The following is a 20,303-nucleotide window of genomic DNA, read 5'->3' on the forward strand; positions in this document are numbered from 1 at the left end:
GTGTGCGTGCGCGTGGGTGTGCGTGCGTGTGGGTGTATGTGCGTGTGTGTGTGCGTGCGCATGCGTGTATGTGCGCGTGGGTGTGTGAGCGTGCGCGTGGGTGTGTTATGCAGTATGACGAGCAGTATGACAGAAGAACTTGCACAAAGCTGAAGCAATGCTGTGACTTCTCCATGGTGTGTGTGTGTGTGTGTGTGTGTGTGTGTGTGTGTGTTACTGCTTCTGCACTGCATGGTGCATGTTTGTGTGCGTGTCGGTCTGTGTGTTGACGGCACAAGTGACGAGCAAGCCAACGGAGACAGCAAGCGAGCGAGTTGAGTGAGAGAGTCTTCTGGCAGAAAGTTTTTTCTGTGCTTATCTGAGAGAACACTGAACTGCACATTTTGTCCCTGACTGGGTCTTTGGAGCAAAACTTTCATTTGTCTGATTACTTATTTATATATTTATGCATTTATTTATTTACTGGCTGAATTTAATGAATGTCAGTGCTGGGTGCCCCACCCGTCTTCTCCCTTCACACAGCCACATGTGCACCGCGTGTGACAGTGTGCACTCAGCCAATTAGAAGGGGCCCCTGAGGTCAGGTGATGCTCTCTGTCAGTATGCATCTGCATTCTGGGACTCCTGATTGGGCCTTGAGGAACTTTAGGTCCCCATCACTACCAGGTTTCAGGTTTTAGAGCACTCGGTCGAACCCTTCCGTGGCTTACTCGGCCACACGTGCCCGTGACTCGCCAGGGAGCCGTTAGCTGCCCAGATCGAGCTGACTTTGGTTTCTCCTGTTCGTTGTTGCTTTCTGGCCAGCGTTGCTTTCCTGTCAGTCAAAGTGTCCGCTGCACAGATCCGGAGGAGAGCAGCCACAGCTGTGGCGAAAGCGTCCCCGCTACAGCGGGCTTCAGTCAGATGCACGTCACGTCCCGCATCTCACGTCCTGCGTTATGTGACTTTGTTGTCTCGTTCATTGGCTGTGTGGGGGCGGAGATTTACCTTTTCATTTAGTATTGCGCTTTGAGAAACAGAAAACAAAAAAGACCTCAATAGTGCAGTTCTTCGGTTCCTCTCAGTCATAGTGTTCAGCATTTTTCTTTATAGAGGTTTGCTGAATGGGGTACTGCTGAGTAGCAGAGTCTGTTGCTATTTTGAGCTTAATTGGCCTAATGCAGAATGGAGAAGAGCTTCTGAGAGAGCTACGCTGTGAGGGATAACTGACTAACCGCAGAGCGTGGAGGGCAGCTGTGAGCATCGCCCGATTAAACACAGCACACTCAGACGAGCCATCATGGGGAAAAAGACTGTCATCAGCCACTTTCACAGTCTCTCACACACACGCATACCTAGGGGAACAAAGTAAGGTACTGCTGTTTTGAAGGATTAAATGAAGAATTGTAGCTTTTTTGATTACAGGTAAAAACATGCAGGACAATATAAGGAGAAGCAGCGTGTCTTGGGGTGTGTGGGTGTGTGCGTGCAAGCACTTAAATATGTGTAAACGTGTGTGATGATTTCAATTTACTCATGCATGCATAGATGTATGGATCCAATAGTGTCCATAGGCAGAAAGAGTTGAACAGCCTTGCTGCCCCCTGCTGGACAAATTGAGTCAGCACCTCTTTGCATGCCACCTTCCCCCTGCTGTTCTGACATCAGTAGCATGGCGCGCACGGCCCAGGGCCTGTGTCAGTCTCTCTCACGCATACATCCTGATAGAGGAGTGGCAGCCACTGCACACCAGTCACTTACCTGACGCCCCAAGACTTTTTGCATGACGTGAGAACTCGGCGGATTGACGAACAAACACGTCCCTGGCTCATCCTGGCATGGCGGGACCCCCTCTATCAGGATGTCTGCCCGAGCCACCCCGCTGTGGCATCTAGCACCGTCTGCACAGAGGCCATGGAAATTCTGCAGACGGAGAGGGAGCGAACACTGCCTGGCACGCCCTGGCCTGCTTCGGGGCCAATGGAAGGAGGCTGTGCGTGAAGCCCCACCCCTTCCTGCATGCTGGAGACCTGCAGTCTCCTCCCTCCTTGGTTCCAGACCCACCCCTCTCCCCACACCTGAGAGCAAGTGAATATCCATGGCATGTGTGCCGATCAGACAACGCAAATCTCAAGACTAATGTGAACTTACCGTAAGGCCTAGTGTGGTTCTTTCTTACCTTGGGAGAGTCTGATCGGAGCTTAATTGAGTGGAATATTTATGAATTGTCGGCCAGTCTGTCTGTATGCTCAGCCGATTCCTCCTGTTTCACATAGAAACCTATTTAACTGGGGAGGTTTGGGGTCAGCTACATTGCTACGTACTAGATTACAAATGATGGCAGTGCCTTCCGGAGCTTGTAATTGGTTCACAATGTTTCACAGGCTTTCTGAAGAGAACAATGTAGGTATTTTTGAGTTATAACCTCCTTTAAAACGGGGTTGATGGATGTACTGTGTGGTTTAGCTGCTAAGGAAGTGAACAACACTGAACCTCTATTCCGCATTCCTGCGTCCTGGCTAGCAACATTTAACTCTGCAACAGTTTACTATTATATATTATATATATGCTCAAAATGTTAATAGTCCACCGGTGAAAAATGGTACGTAAGGTTTTTATGTCTGTGTGTTCTGACTAGAATGTGAAATGTGAGGTGGGAGCTGTGTTACCAGTGTGAACTCATCTCCGTCATGGGCAGCCATTATAGGAGCTACACAGTGGAGCATATTATAGCTTGTTGTATAATGAAGGCCATGAGGCTGGTGTGTGACCGCTGTCCTCTCCTCAGGCTCTGGGGTGGATGACGCGGTGGGAGAAGTGTCTATCCATGTGGAGATCTTCACTCACCCCAACACCGGCGAACACAAGGTCACCGTGAAGGGTCAGTGGCAGTGATGATGGTTGTGGTCTTCTTGTTTTGTTTTTTTTTTGTTGTTGTTTTTTTGTTCTGTTCTGGCCACTGTGATGAAAACCTTAGGCTGTGTCTTGGGGTTAAAATGGTTCTCCACAGTGGTCGCTGCCAACGACCTGCGCTGGCAGACTTCAGGAATATTCCGGCCCTTCGTGGAGGTCTACATCATCGGCCCCCACCTGAGCGACAAGAAGCGCAAGTATGCCACCAAATCCAAGAACAACAGCTGGGCTCCCAAATACAACGAAACCTTCACCTTGTGAGTACTGCCTGCGCTCATGGTTTCAGCCCCAGTGCATGCTCCTCCGTCTGACGTGTTCGCCCCTGTGTGTCGTCCAGCACGCTGAGTAACGAGGCAGGGCCGGAGTGCTACGAGCTGCAGGTGTGTGTGAAGGACTACTGCTTCGCGCGGGAGGACCGCACGGTGGGCGTGGCCGTGCTGCAGCTGCGCGAGGTGGCCGCGCGAGGCAGCGTGGCATGCTGGCTGCCCCTGGCCAAGCGTGTGCACATGGACGAGACGGGCCTGACTGTGCTGCGAATCCTCTCGCAGCGCAACAATGACGATGTGGCCAAGGAGTTCGTCAAGCTCAAGTCGGACCAGCGCTCGGCCGAGGAGGGGCGAGGGAGTTAGGCCCCCCCCCCCGCCGGGGCCGCTAAGCGCTGGCCGACTTCGCCTGGCACCATTTTCTCCGAGTGTTTGTGCGGACACTCAAAGCGCAGGCACACACCAACGCACACGCACACACACCACACAGATCTGTTTATACTGGATCACCTATACAAGGACCAAAAATAAACTGATCTGTTGGTCGGTATCTTGGGCACTGCCATAACCTGCCATTTAGGGCTTGCCTGACGAGCACAGTTTGGCACCTAAAATGATACAGGCACAAATCCTTGTATCTCTTAATACTTGATGTTTGTGATGTCCTTGATTTTTAGAGTAAATATTATATAACAAAACCTCATTGTTCAAAGAATATTTAAAGAATAACATATTTATGTAGTCATTCGTACATATGAGAAAATATTAATATTGCAAATATTCTATCAAACAGTATAAAGAAAAGATAATACCCTCTTACTGAAAGACATGGGAGTAAAGCGTGGGGGCAGGTTCTGTTTGGAAAGGGCGAGAGATGCGAGTGTGTGAATGAAAGCAGGGCTGAATCAATGATTGGTCTCCACCATCTCTGTCCCACCCCACGTCCCTGGTGTCCACTGAAGATGTCAAAGGCTCCGCGGAGAGCCTTTCCCGAGGTTGCCTTGTCTGGGCTGGTTCCCCCCCCTGCCCAAGGGTGTGTTCCATGTCAGGGAGGGGCGTTTTCCCGCACGTGCCCAGTGAGACATCCTTCTCCAGTGTAAGGGATACTGTGTAAACTGGGCCCTTTTTTTTTTCTTTTCTTTTTTAATGTAAACCTACAGATCAAGCACAAGACTACTAATAATCGGTGGTTTGGACCAAATGCTTTCCTCCAGAACAAGCAACTATATTTCTGTTCCAAACATTCCTTCACAGCCCACATGTATTGATATGGTTTGGGAGACGAGGCATTGGCTGGTAGCTCTCACCTCGTTAGTTTAGCACTCAGATGTGCTATCTAGGCATGTTTGTTACACATAAGAACCATCTCCGTTCTATATGCAATTCTGTGTGCTAATATAAATAACAATAATTGAAAGCTAGTGGCATTACAGGGATGGTTCCAGAAGTCTAACTTGCATAATGCTGACTGACCCCTGCTACCTTTAGTTTATTATTAGCATTGTTGGCACATTGTTAGGTGGAAGTTCTCCTGTATGCTTGCCATCAGCCCTCCCCTCCAGAATCTGGCTAGTCTCAGATCAGCTGCCGTGTGGGCGCGCGTGTGTGGGCGCGTGTGTGTGTGTGCTGTTGGTAGAAGGCACTGATGCAGGTGGGAAAAGCCAAACACACTGCTGCTCTTGATGGATTCCGGCGCCTGTTGGGGAATGTCAGCGGTGGCATCCGGATAGGACCTCAGACCAGTTACTGACCCGTTCAGATCACTGTCCCACCCTTTCCAGTGTACAGTAGCATCCCAGCTACTGCATGTTCATTTTGCTGGGTGAAAAATTCTCCCCTTACATGTCGCTGCAGCCACAACAACAGAAATAAATGGAAAGTATCATTCCAGTGCTGTTGCCATAGTAACGCCACACCATTTTCCCACCTGTATCCCCACTAGCAGGGAAACACCAAGCCAACGCAGCCTGCTCAGCGTGTTCACCCTACCAGACCAATGCACGCCTGCACGGCTGTAACTCTCCCATTTCACAGGCGCTGACCAACTCCAGGTCTAAATGTACCCAGGACAGCCTCTGTCATTCTGAGAGCACAGTGCGGCTTACAGAAAGTGGCTGCTCCTAGCTGCTTCAGACTCCATCAACTCCCACGAGCAGTGCTCCCACTGTTACGCCTGCCAACGTGAAAGATCTCAGCAAGCTGTTCCCCCGTCTATCTGACACGCACCCCTAAACATCTCCGAGTACATCTGTGCCATTTGCAAATTTCTCAGAGGAACCTTCTAAGTGCTGTCAATACACTGAAGCACAAGCATTTTTGGGGCACTAAACATTTTGGAGGTGTGATAATCCATTGCCCAAAATGTCCTTTGGCTAAAACCATAGTGCCGCGCGCCCTTGTCTGATTTTTCTATGCATCAAAGTTTAGCTCGAATTGACAGTCACGTATTGTTTACATTGTGCATGATTAGCACTAATTGTTATTGGTAAGACTGATTTTTGGGGGGAGTCCAAATTTATCTCCATTTAGGTGGACTGTTGGGATACAAACATTTTGGTTATTGTACCGGTTAACTGATGACCACTAAATGTTGAACAGATAAGAATTTTCTTTGGAAAAGGTTTCCTCAGTGGAACTGGAAAGTGATAGAAGTGCAGAATGGTCCGCTGTAGTAACCAGGATGGAGTTATATTTCCAGGAATAACAAAGAAAACTGTAGGGAAAACTGACGGTATGAAGAGTGAAGAACTGTGAGGGAGATGCTGTCAGCAAATGTCAGTGAGAAGTTGTAGACACATAATATGAGGTTAACGGTGAACGACTGATACAGAAGCACATTAGTCTCACACACACACACACACGTGTGTACACTGCTGTCTGACCTGGTTGAAACCGTGACTCGTAAACCGTGACTTGTAAATAAGAAGCAGTGCATGTTGGGAAAGATCTCTCTAGTGCCAGCATGTGTCTTTGATGTGATTTTTAATTGTTGTCTTTTTGTTTTGTTGTATTTATTTAGATTTTTGGGTATTACTTTCTATTTTTGAAAGGCTTGTGAATATATAAATATTTCTGATGTGTAGTGATACAGAGTACAAGCATGAGAGAGTTTTTTTATACACAGATGTTTATAATTTTTGTTTTTCTAAATATGATTGTTCTTATTGGGGTTGGAAGTGAAACTAATAGCATTTTTGCTGTGTTTTTACTTAATAAATGGTTATAAAATCTAAATAAATGGCTATAAAATAATTTATGTTCAGGTTTTTAATTCTTTTGCTATTTGATTCCTATATAAACATCTGAGCATAATACTCATAATTAGCACACACAGTCAAAAAGTTATTTGTAAGTTATTTGTAGAAACCTCTGGCACATTTTTATGTAAAAACCTGTGATACACATTCAAAGCAGACAGCTGGCCTACAAATCTGACCATTTTTCCCAAACCTCTTAAATTTAAACTTGAATTTCAATGGATTATACACATGGGACAATCGTAAGAGTTTGGGGATTTGTGCACAGTGTCTGCTGAAGCAGTTTACTGCATCACTGGTGACTGGCCTCCCTCAGACTCTGCGTAGGAAGGAGATCTTGAGGGAGTCTGGGATGTCCAGCTGCTCCGCGCTGACCGGTGGGGGCGGCAGGTAAGGGAAGGTAACAGGAAAGACCCGCCTAACATCCAGCAGCAGCTGTGGGGGCGGTCCATCCGAGCGCCCCTTCAGCAGCCCCTGGGAAACCCCACAGATCACCAGTAGAACTTTCATGCTCCTTTCATGAGTGCACAACAGTGTTACATACTCTCCATGTCACTATCCGTAAACTAGTCCAGGCTTGTTTAGGAAACAAAATTCTCACCTGAACGATACGAATGAAGTTGAGAGTTACCCGCTCCTCAACATCGCTCTGAGGAGTGTACTGGGTGAGAATCTTCACAATCTGTGACATATTTTTAAGGCATTATTATTGACGCGCACAGGAGGCGGATGACTAGAGTATTAAACACCGCAGATAAAGTTCTACACCTGCTGGCTTGAGAGAGCACTGCAAGTCTGAACTACTGCTCGTCCATCTGCCTCTGTCTTCTTGCTCATTTGGAGTAGCTGGGCTGCCTGGATGAGCGGCTCCAGAGCAGCTGCAGCGCCCCCTGTCTGTAGGCCACGGCTTCGCAGCCACTCCTCCAGCAAACTCACATTATATCTGAGGGGGAAAAATCACACCCTAAAATCACTTCATTGTTTTGGTAAAATGTTGCTATATCAGCGAGTTTCTCAAACTATCAGACCCCAAACACATCCCAGGTGTTTCATGTGTGTCTACATTGCTCTGACAAGTTCTACCTTGATACCATGCCATAAGAAATGTCTAGCTCTTGTCTAAATTCCCTGCACTGTGCTTAGCGTCAGCGGTCTCCTATAGGCCGCGGTGCAGGTGGCCGGCGTGACTGCCCGGCTGGTTCTGACCGGATCTGCAGGCCGCGGCTCCAGCAGCACATGTCCTTGCGCAGGATCAGGCTGTTGAGGGCGCTGGCAGCCAGCTGGTGGACAAGCTGCCGGAAGGCCTGCTCCAGCAAGGCCGCGGGCAGCTCCTGCCGCTCCAGAGCTACGTGCAGCGCACCGAGCTCCTTCAGTACGGCGGCCATGGTGGCCCCCACCGGAGACGCCGCCCCCGCCCGGGCCTCCGAGCCCGTGCGCTTGCGGGAGCCGGCCGGCTTCGTGGCGCCGCCCCCCAGGCCTGGGATGGTCTCGCTCTCCAGCACGGCTGGAACTGCACAGAGGAGATGGCGGAGGGGTGTTTACGCTCATCTGTGAAAAACCAGGCGGCAGACAGGTGTCGCGTCGTGTCTTGGTTCCAGAAACAGAACCAAGTGTGCCTAACAGCAGCATGACTACAGCTGCACACCCAACAGCTCTGCAAAAACACACAGGCGTACCGATGACGGGCTGCAGGCGGCTCTCGGTGATGGACAGCAGCTGCTGGTAGGCCTGAATGCACACATCACCGAGGAGCCGCACCTGGTCCTTCAGCTGCACCTGCAGGGGAAGGACCTCCTCATTCCGCCCCACCTCCTACACGGCCACAAAGCACAGCTCATGTTTAATAGTTTTAAGACTTATTTAAATATAAAATATTGTTTGGTGTGTAATTGTATGTGTATAAAATGTGATATAGCATAATATAATGTCTTATATAAATATTTTCAGACATGGTATTTGTTATCAATATATTGTTAACACAGTTTTCCAGGTTTCCTATCGAGACCCATTAAAACTGGTGTGGCTAGTTCGAATGGCACACACAAATAAGATAGGAGTACATAATACAGAATTCTGAAATGGTGGCGCCCCCCCCAGGCAGCAGGAGGAGGTGGGCAGGACCTGTGCTGCAGAGTGCTGGGTGAGCAGGTCTTTGAGCAGGCAGCTGTTCTTCAGCCACAGAGCCGTCATCTCCAGGTCGCTGCTGTGTTTCTGATGAAAGACACACTCATAAAACTGTGTCACTACACGCTGCTGTGTTTGACCACTGCTTTAAATCCTCATAATAGCTCATACTAATAACATTCTGACCAAAAAAAAAGACTGATCTGAGACCAGCCTCTCTAATATCCAATAAATGTTCCTCAATGATAATCCAGTGCATCAAAGAGCATAATGGAGACCGCACGTTTACTCCGTTTAGCTTGTTAACGTGCTTCGCATACCTGACCGCTGGGTCACGTGGGTTTATACCTTCAAGGCAGCTTTCATGGCAGTCAGCGCACCAGCGCAGAGGCGGCGCACGCGGGCCGGCTCCCTGCTGCAGTCTGCCTGCTGCAGGCACAATAAAAGCAGGTAGGCCGGCAGGCCGGGGTCCAGAGCCAGCGCCACGTCCACCCGCACGTCTGCAGAGCACAACACACACGGCCCTCACCCAGCCGGCCCGAGGCATAGCCGCCCCAGGGCTCAAGGCCGTGGGGAGGGAGAATGTGGGATGTAAGGAGCAGGTGTGTGTGTTTGGGGCGTACCTGTAATGAGGTTTTTGATAAGCTTGCTCTCATCTCTCCTCCTACACTCCAGCAGTCCTGTCTGTGCAGGGCCCGGCTGGGGAAGGGGAGACGTCGGCTCAGGAGACAGAGAGCCAGCCAGGCCTGAGGGGAGAGCGCTCGCCCTGTTACTGCGTGTGTTGTGTGCGCACGCGCGTGCATGTATGTTTTTTGGTACGTGACAGACCTGAATATAAAAGAGTTGTTCTGAGTGTCACTGTGTGTTTCAGGTCCTTCAGTTCTCTCCTCAGCCTGTAACACTCTTGTTCCCCAACCTCCATCTGCTCCATTAGATCCTACACACACACACACACACACAACCATCAAAACAAAGTACTGCCACAGGAACAGGCTTTGATGCAGGGACACTACAAACAGAGGAGATGAAGAGCTCTGAGTGAGATCCTGGGCTGTGGGGGCTGGTAAAGAGCAGGTGGAGGTGCTGGGTGGTGGGTGGAGGTGCTGGGTGGAGGTGGTTGGTGGTGGGTGTGGGTGGGGGTGGTGGGAGTGGGTGGAGATGGTGGGTGGGGGCGTCACCTTCAGCTCTCTGCTAGCCGGGGTGCCTCTACCCTGGGCCTGCTGGAGCTTCAGGGTGAGCTCAGCCTTCTCCTGCTCCCATTCAGACCTCTGAGTCAACAGCTGCCTCTCCAGGAACCTGCAGCATCACACACAGACACACACACACACACGCACAGCGTGTATAAGAAGCAGACATATTTATTATCCAGGATATTCAAACATTGTAACAGTGAAAGGAAAGACTCTGACTTGTTGGCCACGCGAACAGCATCGTAGGCATGATGGAGGTCGTCTCCGTGCAACTTCTTGGCTGTGTCCTTTAGCACACCGAGGTCCTCCATTAAAGCACTCTACTCACAAGCAGGAAGCAGAGCAGTCATTGCCATTCAAATAGAAACCCGTTACGAGTTCAGCAGTGTGTGGGTGCTTTACACAACTGCACAAATTTAATATACATTTTGATGTATGTATGATGCAAGTGTTTATAGCACTATATGTATGATGCACGTGTTTATAGCACTATATGTATGATGCATGTGTGTTTATAGCGCTATGTGTATGATGCACGTGTTTATAGCACTATATGTATCATGCATGTGTGTTTATAGCACTATATGTATCATGCATGTGTGTTTATAGCACTGTGTATGATGCATGTGTGTTTATAGCACTACATGTATGATGCACGTGTTTATCACTATGTGTATGATGCACGTGTTTATGGCACTATATGTATGATGCTTGTGCTTTTATAGCACTATATGTATGATGCACGGGTGTTTATAGCACTATATGTATGATGCACGTGTGTTTATAGCACTATATGTGTATGATGCATGTGTTTATAGGACTATGATAAATGTATGATGCACATGTGTTTATAGCACTATGTGTATGATGCACGTGTGTTTATAGCACTATATGTGTATGATGCATGTGTTTATAGGACTATGATAAATGTATGATGCACATGTGTTTATAGTACTATGTGTATGATGCACGTGTGTTTATGGCACTATATGTAAGATGCACATGTTTTTATAGCACTAAATGTATGATGCACGTGTTTATAGCACCATGATATATGTATGATGCACGTGTTTATAGCACTATGATATATGTATGATGCACGTGTTTATAGCACTATATGTATGATGTACGTGTTTATAGCACTATATGTATGATGTACGTGTTTATAGCACTACATGTATGATGCATGTTTATCACTATGTGTATGATGCACGTGTTTATAGCACTATATGTATGATGCACGTGTTTATAGCACTATATGTATGATGCACGTTCTTATAGCACTATATGTATGATGTACGTGTTTATAGCACTACATGTATGATGCATGTTTATCACTGTGTATGATGCACGTGTTTATAGCACTATATGTATGATGCACGTGTTTATAGCACTATATGTATGATGTACGTGTTTATAGCACATGTATGATGCATGTGTTTATCACTATGTGTATGATGCACGTGTTTATAGCACTATGATATGTGTATGATGCACGTGTTTATAGCACTATGATGTGTATGATGCACGTGTTTATAGCACTATGATATGTGTATGATGCACGTGTTTATAGCACTATGATATGTGTATGATGCACGTGTTTATAGCACTATGATATGTGTATGATGCACGTGTTTATAGCTCTATGGTACACGTACTACAGCGGAGTTGTAAACTCCCCCTACGTACAAAACACACTATTACATCTTTTACAGGTGTGACCAAATCCTGCTCCTAGACAAACTGCTTCGACAAGCCTGACCTGTAACGTTAAACGTTTAAATGTTTAAACAAATAAATCTTTAAAAGGACAGTTGTGGTGACGGGTCACACCAGAGGAGCCGCGGGGCCCCAGGGCTTTGTGTCGAGAGGGAAGGTGACACTGATCCTCCTGGCCTCCTCAGAGGAGGGCACGTCAGAGGAGAGGAGAGAGGGAGGCTCCAGGGACAGGCTCTGTGTGGAGTCAGTGCGCCTGTGTCCCTGCCACCGCTGTGGTGCACACACACACACACATGCACACACGCACGCACACACACACACACGCACACACGCACACACGCACGCATGCACACACACACGCACACACACACGGCGCACACACGCACACGCACGCACGCACACACACACAGAAACACAGACACACACAGACACACACAAATACATCAGCTTTCATGCAAAGGTTAAAAAAAACTGTACAACAAAAATGCAGTTATTGACAACTTAAACAACATCTTTTTCCTGGGACAACTTTTTGCAGGATGGAGAGAATAACCAAAACAACTGTTCTCATTCGGAATGCCTCTTTCCTTTTGCGCTCTCTCGCTTCCTTTTTTCACCCCTCCACTTATCTCTCCCTCCCTCCATCCCTCCCTCCATCCCTCCCTCCATCTCTCGTTCTGCCAGCACCTCAGCAGTAGGGAGTGTGCTCATATCTTTCAGGTTGTCATATCTCTGCTCCAGGCGGGTGAAGTCCCTCAGCAGGGTCTGGTACCTCCGCCTCTCCTCCTCTAGCTCCGCCTCAACGGCTGCTTGGTCCTGCGCCGCCGCCTGCTGCCTGCTCTCTGAAACACACAGTTCGGAAAATGCTTGCAAAAAAAGCCCAGAAGCCCAAAAACGCTCAGAAAGGGGTCATGAAACACAGCATTTACCTTCTTTGGCTTTATGCAGCTCGTGTAAGCGACTGATCAGCTCATCCTTCTCCTTTTCCAGCGCGTCTCTCTCCACTTTCAGAGCTTCGATCTCCTACGGGCATAAAAGCACGCGGACGTGAACAAGCCGGAGGGCAAACACAGAGCAGCACGCCGCCAGAACCCGCAAGCCGCGGCGGGATGCGGCGGAGCAGACCTGCACCAGGAGCAGGGTCTGGTGGGCGCTCCTCTCCTTGTCTCGCCTCCTCTCCTCCTCCTGCTGCGGGGTGGGGGGCGCAGGAGCTGCGAGGCTCTGTTCCTGGAGCCGCCGCTGCAGGTCGCCGAGGGCGGAGCGCAGCTTCTCCACCTCCCGGCTGTGAGAGTCCTGCTCGGCCTGGAGAGCGTCCCGAAGAGACGCGCTCTCTCTGGCCTGAGACGCAGCGCACACACCACCACACACAACCACACATACACAAACACGGGGGCGAATTTAGTGATTCTGGCGCCCTGGGTGAAAGACAGGCGTGGGCCCCACCATACACGCCCCACCCCACCCCAAACAGCTCAGCTTTCCCCTGACTACCATGCTTTGCTCGGCCAGCCCGCTGCTGAGTAGTGGACAGTCAGGGCCATCTGCACTGTACAGGTGTACTAGCCTTCTTCCAGACGAGTCTTTCAAGTGAATGACGAATATCAACCAGAGCCTCAGTCAAAGCTTCAGTCCCATATCTGACTATAGATTTAGATTCAAATCTTACAGTGATATCGAAATGTTCCTTTTACTATCCATTTAAATTAGCTTTGCTATAAATTACTATTGGGAGTTAATTTGGAAGCCGAAGGTCCTTATTAGTGAGCTGAGTGGGACTGCCCATAACTGATATGATCATTAGTACTAGCACTCTGTACGGTCTGTGGAACCTGTGTGGGAGTACTCTACTCGAAATGAAAAACACGACTTCATTTCAGGAGTGCAGTGACTAACTCTCTCCATCCTTCCCTCTTTTTCTCTGCTCCACTCAGTTTTCCTCTCTCAACTCTTCAAATAACTGAAGCTATTGCTGATGCTTCCAACGGTCTGCATTCATACTGTGGCGTAACTGAACAGACCAGGATCAGACCATGATCGGGGATAGGGCTGCACTAAGATTAGTAAACATAACTGCTACAGTAAAAACTAAGTTACGAGCACATTTGTCCCTTAGCTCATGTGGGCTCCAGGCGGCTGCCTTGCGCTCGCACACACGCACACGCGCGCACACACACACACGCACACACACACACACACACACACACACACACACACACACACACACACACACACACACACACACAATCCATCACCTCCTGGTCGGCGCGGCGCTGCAGTTGCATGAGCTTCACCTCCATGCCCCTGTGCAGCTCCTGGTACCTCTCCACGGAGCGCGCTTCCGCCCGTAGCCTCCGCAGCTCCCGGCGGGCCGCTCGCCTGCGCACGCAGCTCTGCGCCAGCACCACGGCCGCCCTGACACGGCAGAACCGGCGGCGGGCCAGCCAGCCGCGCACCCACGCCTGCACGCGCACCGCCGCCCGCTCCGCCCGCAGCTACGCCCGCCGGCCGGGGTCAGGACACGTCGGAGTGGCGCACACGCGCACATGAACGAAAGATAAGCAGACAGACGACATGGACCAAGACACAGGCTGGAATTAGTTAGCCGCGTGAAATACATCTGCTGCAACTCACACCTGGTCTCATGGGATACGACTGCATGCTATAAGGTCTACGCGGTAGGCATTCTTAAAGTGTAATACACACTTCGTAGGCATATCTTTTTTATTACACATATGGAGCTAATGTTAGGATACATGTTTCTACGGGGCTGGCATTCAGGGGCATTGCAGCGGAGCGACCTGCTGGGATTTACCTGTCTGCACGCCCGGCGAGCTTGCACGCCCCGGGCGTAGGCCTGGATAGTGACGGCAGCTTCCCGGATGGCGAGGAAGAGCTGTCGCACCACCGCCATGCGGTACGTCTTCTGGATGACCAGAGCGGCCCGGGTGTAGCGCAGGATGCAGGCCAGCCTGACAATAACGTCGCATTAACAAACAACAGTGCCACAGCGAGACAGACAGAAGGGTGGAAGGACCAAGTGAGAAATACGTCAGCTTCTGTTCCTTGTTAGCCACGTTAGCGTCGTGGTTCCAGTACCAAAACAGTAAAGACAGCAAACATGTCACAGCACCAAGACACACTGGTGCGCGCTCACCCACCTGCGGGCCAGCGTTCCCCGGGTGAACCTCTGCAGAGTGAGAGTGGCGTGACGGAGCCGCCGGAAATGCCGGCTCTGTAGCCAGCCCCTCACCGTGCTCTGCACGAGCACGGCAGCCGCGCACAGCCTTCCCGCCCTCAGCTTCTCCAGCACGGCCACCTGGCCGGCCCGGAGGAACACTTTGGTCCGGCCGAAGCAGTACTGCTCGGGGTCCGGGATGAGGGCAGGGATCGCCCGGCGGCAAGACGCCCGCGAGTCACCCTGCGCGGCCGAAGCACTCAGGAGAACACGATAGCGGCTGAAGAACTCCTCGTAACGCCACCTAGAGGAGGACGGGGAAGGGGAAGAAATAATAGCGTTATAGTAGACGTGTTCTGGTAGATGTCGCATATATGGAGGCTATGTGAGGAGAGGAGCCGTTCGACTGTGCCTGGATGAGTAGCCCGCAGCACTGATGCGGATGGTCTCCAACACACCGCAGGCACGCAACTGCTGCACTGCCCTTCGAGGGTCAAACCTGAGGGGGAGAGAGGCAGAGAGAGAGAGAGAGAGAGAGGCCAGTTCCTAAACATACTAAACACACCAGCTCTTAAGCACCAGAGGCCCTGGCATCCACACACATGAAAGGCTGCTTGAGGTCATTGGGTTTGATGCAGCGGATGTAGTGGGGGGTGGTGCCGTTCAGGGTGTCCATCAGGAGCTGCAGGGACTGACGAAACTGGAAGCCCACAGTCAGTTTGTGCTCACGGTGCGCTTTATTCCCCGAGCGCACGGGCCCATTACGCACGGAGGATGCAGAGAGGGAGCCCCCTGCTGGCTCTTGCTGGAACAACTCTGCGACCAACTCCAACTAGTAAACAAAAGGAGTCGATTTAGTTTAGAACTGATTTGATCATCTTTCATCATTCAGCTCAGCGTAGACAAGGTAAGGTGCGTCTCCACCTGACTGGCTCTCATTATATTGATGGGCTCTTCGAATACCGTGTCACGGTTCTTCTCTAAAAACCCAAGACATTCATATTGGACCTGAAATGACAAACCAAAACAACTTACACACATTCACAGTACACAGCTACCTGAAGCACCATATCAGCCTTAAACCTGTGACGTCTGACCATGTCAGCAAAGTGCAAGAGCACGAATGCCGAGTTGGACATGCGCGGCTTCCGGAAATTGGGGCTTCGGTCCAGGTGCCGATCATAGAGCTTCCGTGCCCAGTTTTCATCTGAGCCTTTAGGAACCTGAGATCAGAACAACGCCGGCTTCACCAGGACGGTACACAAGCACAGAACCCACACATTCAACAGGCAGACGTCTGGGGGACAGGCCTCGGCTGGGACTCACTCTGCACTCCTCGTCCAGCAGGTCCAACACACCCAGAGGGCCTTCTATGAGAGTGATGCACGGCTGGTTATCACTGAACTCGATGCGGCTCCAGGGCAGCTCCTCTCGCACATACTCCTCCTGCTCCAGCTGGAACACGTGCTGGACACACGACAGGAGACGGCAGGCATTAGCGAGACAAACACGCCCACGCTCAGCGTCACATATTCACGCGGCATAAACCGCGTCTGTCGAGTTACCCTGTTGAACTGCTGTTGAAGTTTCTCATTGGCGTAATTGATACAGAACTGCTCGAAACTGTTTCTGTCAAACGTCTCAAATCTGGGAGAAGGAAAAACAAACGGTGGTCAACAGCAGGGATGCAGCAAATGGCACGCGAGTCAAACCAAGTGTGTCTGCTCACCCGTAGATGTCCAGCACCCCTATGAGAGTCTTGGTCCGCTCTCGGTGGGCTCGCAGAGCCGAGTTCAGGCTCTGCACGGTCCAGGCAAACAGCTGCCCGTAGACATGCTTAGCCAGAGCGTCCCGCGCGCCGTTAGCCTGCTGCGCTGACATGGGCCTCACCAGTATCTCCCCAGCCACGGTTAGCCGCTGATGACACAGCCAGTGGGCCATCTGGGAGCCCTCCACACCCATCAGCTTGGAGAAGACCACCAGCGAGAGATCGTCCGCCTGCCGACGGCATGTGTGCACGCTACGTGTGTGTGCACTCGACACACTCTACGTTTTCATCATTTGACAGACCCTTTTGTCCAGGGTGAGTCCATATATTTAATACTCATGACGGTGTATGTGTTCCCTGGGACTCGAACCCAAGATGTCACTCTGCCTGCTCTACGAGCAGCATTAATATGTTGGCTAATTGCCACTGAGTAGGAAAGTTACCTATGCTATGGTGATGGCATCCAGACAGAATGTGCTAACACAAAAAGATTAGAATGTACTAATTCCCATTCTTATTTGCATGGCATGTGATAAGAAAGATATAATGATCACGGATGCTGCATAAGTTGACATAACAAATAGTAATAAATGGTGGTGCGCGTATGTGAGCCCTCATTCATGTTGCCTCAACAGTCGCGCCCGTACACTGATGAAGCAGCGGTCGCCTCCTCTGCCGCTGGCCTGGATGTTAACGTTTCCAAGATGCAGGACAGCCGCCAAGATTTGAAAGAGCTCCATCTGCTGGTCAGGCTGCACTCCTGCATAGTTAAACCAGACGTCTCCCGCTTAACGTACGAGGAGATGAGCTTGCATCATGTGGCAAGTGTGCAGCGTTGGCTCACCCATCACTGTCAAAGCATTCCGGGTGTTCTCCAACTCCACGGCATCGTCTGTGCCCGGAATATTGATGTCCAGCCCTTGGTTAGTGTATCGGAAGTGTTCTGCGGAGTCTAGGACCAAGAGGACAGGCTGCTCGAAACAGTATGCAAAGAGGCTGTAGTGTTTCTGAGCGGGCCAGTGTCTTTAGCCTACCGAGTTTAAGTGCCCTCATTTCAGGGGAGTCCTTGAAGGCACACAGCTGGTAGAAGATGTGGTAGTTCCGCTCGTATGGCGCCTAAGAAAGCGTTTCAAATGAAAGGAATGAATATGAAAGAAACAACACCGACTTGCCAGATAATTTGATAGCGTTGGAAAATAGAGACTGTTAAATGCGGATAAACTGATGCTAACAACAGATACATATCAAATGCAGGACACCTGGAAAACAACTCTGGATTTCTCCAACAGGTATGTCCTCATGCTTGCTCCGATTATATCTCCTTTAGATCCAAAGCCAATCTCAACGTACTTCCCAAACCTACTACTGTTATCGTTGCGTGTGGTTTTAGCGTTCCCAATAGCCTGCAAAACAGAAGACATACTGGCACGATAACAGAATCCCGTTATATGTTTATCATGGTGAATCACGTTGGGTCTCCATCTCTGCTTCAGTACCTCCATGATGGGGCTGGACGCAAGGACCTTCTCCTCCACCTGCGTCTGCTGGGCTGCTCCACCCACCACAGCGAAGTAGCGCATGGCGAACTTAGCGGACACCGTCTTCCCCGAGCCAGACTCACCACTAATGATAATCGACTGGTTCTTCTCCTCCCTGCGGGGGCGGTGACGCGAAAAACTTTTACACCCAAACTTGACAAGTCAGGATTGTGTTCAGCTGTAACAGCTGTTTGCACAGCGTGAATCACCCTGAAATAAAGCAGATAACGCTGCCTGACGAGGCGCGTTACTGGAGTCCCATGACTAGTCTCAGACCTGATCATGGCGCGGTAGCCTTCTTCAGCTATGGAGAAGACATGGGGATCCATATCAGCCATGTCCTGCCCACTGTATGCATCCATCACCTCCTCTCCGTAGATGGGTAGCTGCTCGTATGGGTTTAGTGCTACTAGCACAATGCCTGCAGCAGAAGTTTTAAGAACAAGTTTCTCAAGCTTGTCTCCACCCCACCCCCGCACCCCGGCCCTTAAATCTCTTGTACCCATAACATTTGCAACAGCATCGACACGTTCCCATAATTCTGCTATTTCCTAATGTATGATGGATGCAAAGCAGCGGTGTTTGCTAATATATACAAAGGAAGGCAAAGCGCGCCGCCCGAACAATGAGTGATCTTGCACGAATCATGCCACGGTGAACCTTACACCTCGTTAAACGGAGCTTATATGGCGCGGACCGTAAAAGAAGCAGCTGCGTGCGACCGATGCGCGTGTCACCAACCGCAGTAGGTGTATATGCTACTGTAGTCGAGGAACCGCACGCGCAGGTTGTGAAGCACCGCAGCCTCGTGCAGAAAGCTGAGGGCCGTCAAGTCGTTTTCGCCTTCCAAAATGTCAGGGTTTCCCAGTGGAGGGAGACCAGCAGGAGACGCCACTGAGTAGTGCATCTCCTGTCAGACAGAATGAACAAGGAATACGAAACAAAGTACAGAGAAAGTAAGAAAAAAAACAAACGGGTGTTCTAAATGAACGCATGCCAGCTTTTGTGATCGTATAAGATAAAGGAACCGTGCAACTCTCACTCGTCCGTCACTGAGCCTGAGTATGAGTGTCTGGTCTCCGGGCCGGTAGTCTTGTTGAAGCTGGGCAGACACCCACACTTCTTCTTCATCGGGCGTCCACACCCAGGCTCCCTTGAGACAGACCAGTTCACATGTTCACACGGAGGACTTAGGGGTCTACATCACACTGAGGAATTCCTAGTTTAATATGGCGTGGATTACACCTTTGTACCAATATAACCCATATATATATAGCGAGAACTGCCTATTTGAGCCTGTCACACTTCTAAACTGAAACGTCATGTGTAAATATTAACCCCATTTCTGTTACAGCGATGCATCCAGTAAATAAACGTATAAGAAACTTAACAGCATGCGAGGAACATAGATGTAATATAATGTGTTTATTTACATACAAAAGGGGATCACTTTTTTTATGCTGAAGTGTGGTGTTCAAGTTAGATGTTACAACTTCAAAGACACTTATCCAAAATCCTTCGTTACCTAACAATTTTTTGAAGGGCAGGATGGCCATCAGATATAACCGCCTATATTTTTGTTGATGTAGCATTGCGATCTGAGTGTGTAGACTGAGACAATCGCAGCAATTCCTCAGCATCAGCATAAAGCAGTCTACTCTGCATTAAACATTAACAGCAGTGATTCAATCCTTCGTCTTCTCATCAGTCCCAAACACGATGAATTGAAAACCTCCAGAACACGTTAACTTTGCTTCTGAGCAAACTCTTACTGTCATGGTTTCTAATAAAAGCCCTGTGTAAATAAAGGGGAATTCTGACTATGACATACACTCTGCTTCCACTACAATGCTAGTTTGTACCTTTACCTCAGCAGTTGCCTTATTAGCCAGTTGCAAGGTTTTTATACTATAATAATGCCACATACACCTAGATACATCCATCACTTTTGTAAGGCGCTCTGGATAAGTGCGTCTGCTAAATGCCGTAAATGTAAATCATAGAACTTACTGCCCTTCTTACCTTAGTGTAGAGTTCAGGAGTTGCCATATTAAACAGACCGCTTTGTTAAACTGGACTCCTTATAAGCTGAAGGGGCAGGAGAAATAGCGAAAACGAGATTCACCACATTCACTCACTGCCTCCACCTCTCCCTCAGAGTCACTGGCCTTACGCCCTTTGCTCTGGCATAGAGGCACCATAACCGTAATGGGAAGTTAACGGTTAATCTTCACGTGGACACCAGGAGGGCCGTGACGTTGAATCACTGCTACAGCGCACGCAGCAGCACCAGGGACGGGTTAAATGGCACCGAGGCTCGCATGGCAGGGTCAAACAAATGTTTAATTCATAGTCAATGGAAAGAACCAGGCACACA

At 49.7% G+C, this 20,303-nt stretch overlaps 2 protein-coding genes across 2 annotated transcripts in view; one reads left to right on the top strand and one right to left on the bottom strand.

Annotated features, from left to right (window-relative positions):
- The window catches only part of unc13a (unc-13 homolog A (C. elegans)), a 33,276-nt gene extending 29,755 nt beyond the window's left edge, over positions 1–3,521 (top strand). The window contains exons 41-43 of the mRNA XM_081708325.1: positions 2,768–2,860; positions 2,990–3,149; positions 3,230–3,521. Of these exons, the coding sequence (XP_081564451.1) occupies positions 2,768–2,860; positions 2,990–3,149; positions 3,230–3,521 (545 nt within the window). The remainder of the gene's footprint in view (positions 1–2,767; positions 2,861–2,989; positions 3,150–3,229) is intronic.
- A 3,187-nt stretch (positions 3,522–6,708) lies between these two features.
- Positions 6,709–20,118, bottom strand: LOC113588945 (unconventional myosin-Va). Its single transcript, XM_035523396.2, has 34 exons — positions 19,949–20,118; positions 18,969–19,079; positions 18,668–18,836; positions 18,203–18,347; positions 17,885–18,041; positions 17,648–17,791; positions 17,423–17,504; positions 17,233–17,340; positions 17,036–17,148; positions 16,350–16,618; positions 16,186–16,267; positions 15,947–16,087; positions 15,718–15,843; positions 15,545–15,628; positions 15,223–15,452; positions 15,033–15,119; positions 14,604–14,924; positions 14,258–14,414; positions 13,698–13,937; positions 12,571–12,783; positions 12,375–12,468; positions 12,133–12,287; positions 11,560–11,715; positions 9,946–10,046; positions 9,715–9,832; positions 9,365–9,473; positions 9,160–9,282; positions 8,885–9,036; positions 8,534–8,623; positions 8,089–8,224; positions 7,619–7,922; positions 7,181–7,355; positions 7,014–7,094; positions 6,709–6,886 (listed from the first exon to the last, which is right to left on the bottom strand). Exons 1-34 carry the CDS (start codon positions 19,973–19,975, stop codon positions 6,725–6,727), a joined length of 4,962 nt encoding a protein of 1,653 aa, XP_035379289.2. The 5' UTR covers positions 19,976–20,118; the 3' UTR covers positions 6,709–6,724.
- Positions 20,119–20,303: the final 185 nt, after the last annotated feature.

Source organism: Electrophorus electricus, chromosome 26, assembly GCF_041902795.1.
Source record: "Electrophorus electricus isolate QZ-2024a chromosome 26, ASM4190279v1, whole genome shotgun sequence".
NCBI classification, from domain to species: domain Eukaryota; kingdom Metazoa; phylum Chordata; class Actinopteri; order Gymnotiformes; family Gymnotidae; genus Electrophorus; species Electrophorus electricus.

Bases quoted from the DNA above. Each gene is read 5' to 3' on its own strand.
- LOC113588945 (XM_035523396.2), bottom strand. From the start codon at position 19,975: ATGGCAACTCCTGAACTCTACACTAAG. The intron at 18,042-18,202 runs GTCTGAGACTAG...CCGCCCCCGCAG, and splicing joins GGCTACCGCGCCATGATCAG to GGAGGAGAAGAACCAGTCGA. The intron at 7,923-8,088 runs GTACGCCTGTGT...TCCTCTGTGCAG, and splicing joins CCGCCTGCAGCCCGTCATCG to TTCCAGCCGTGCTGGAGAGC.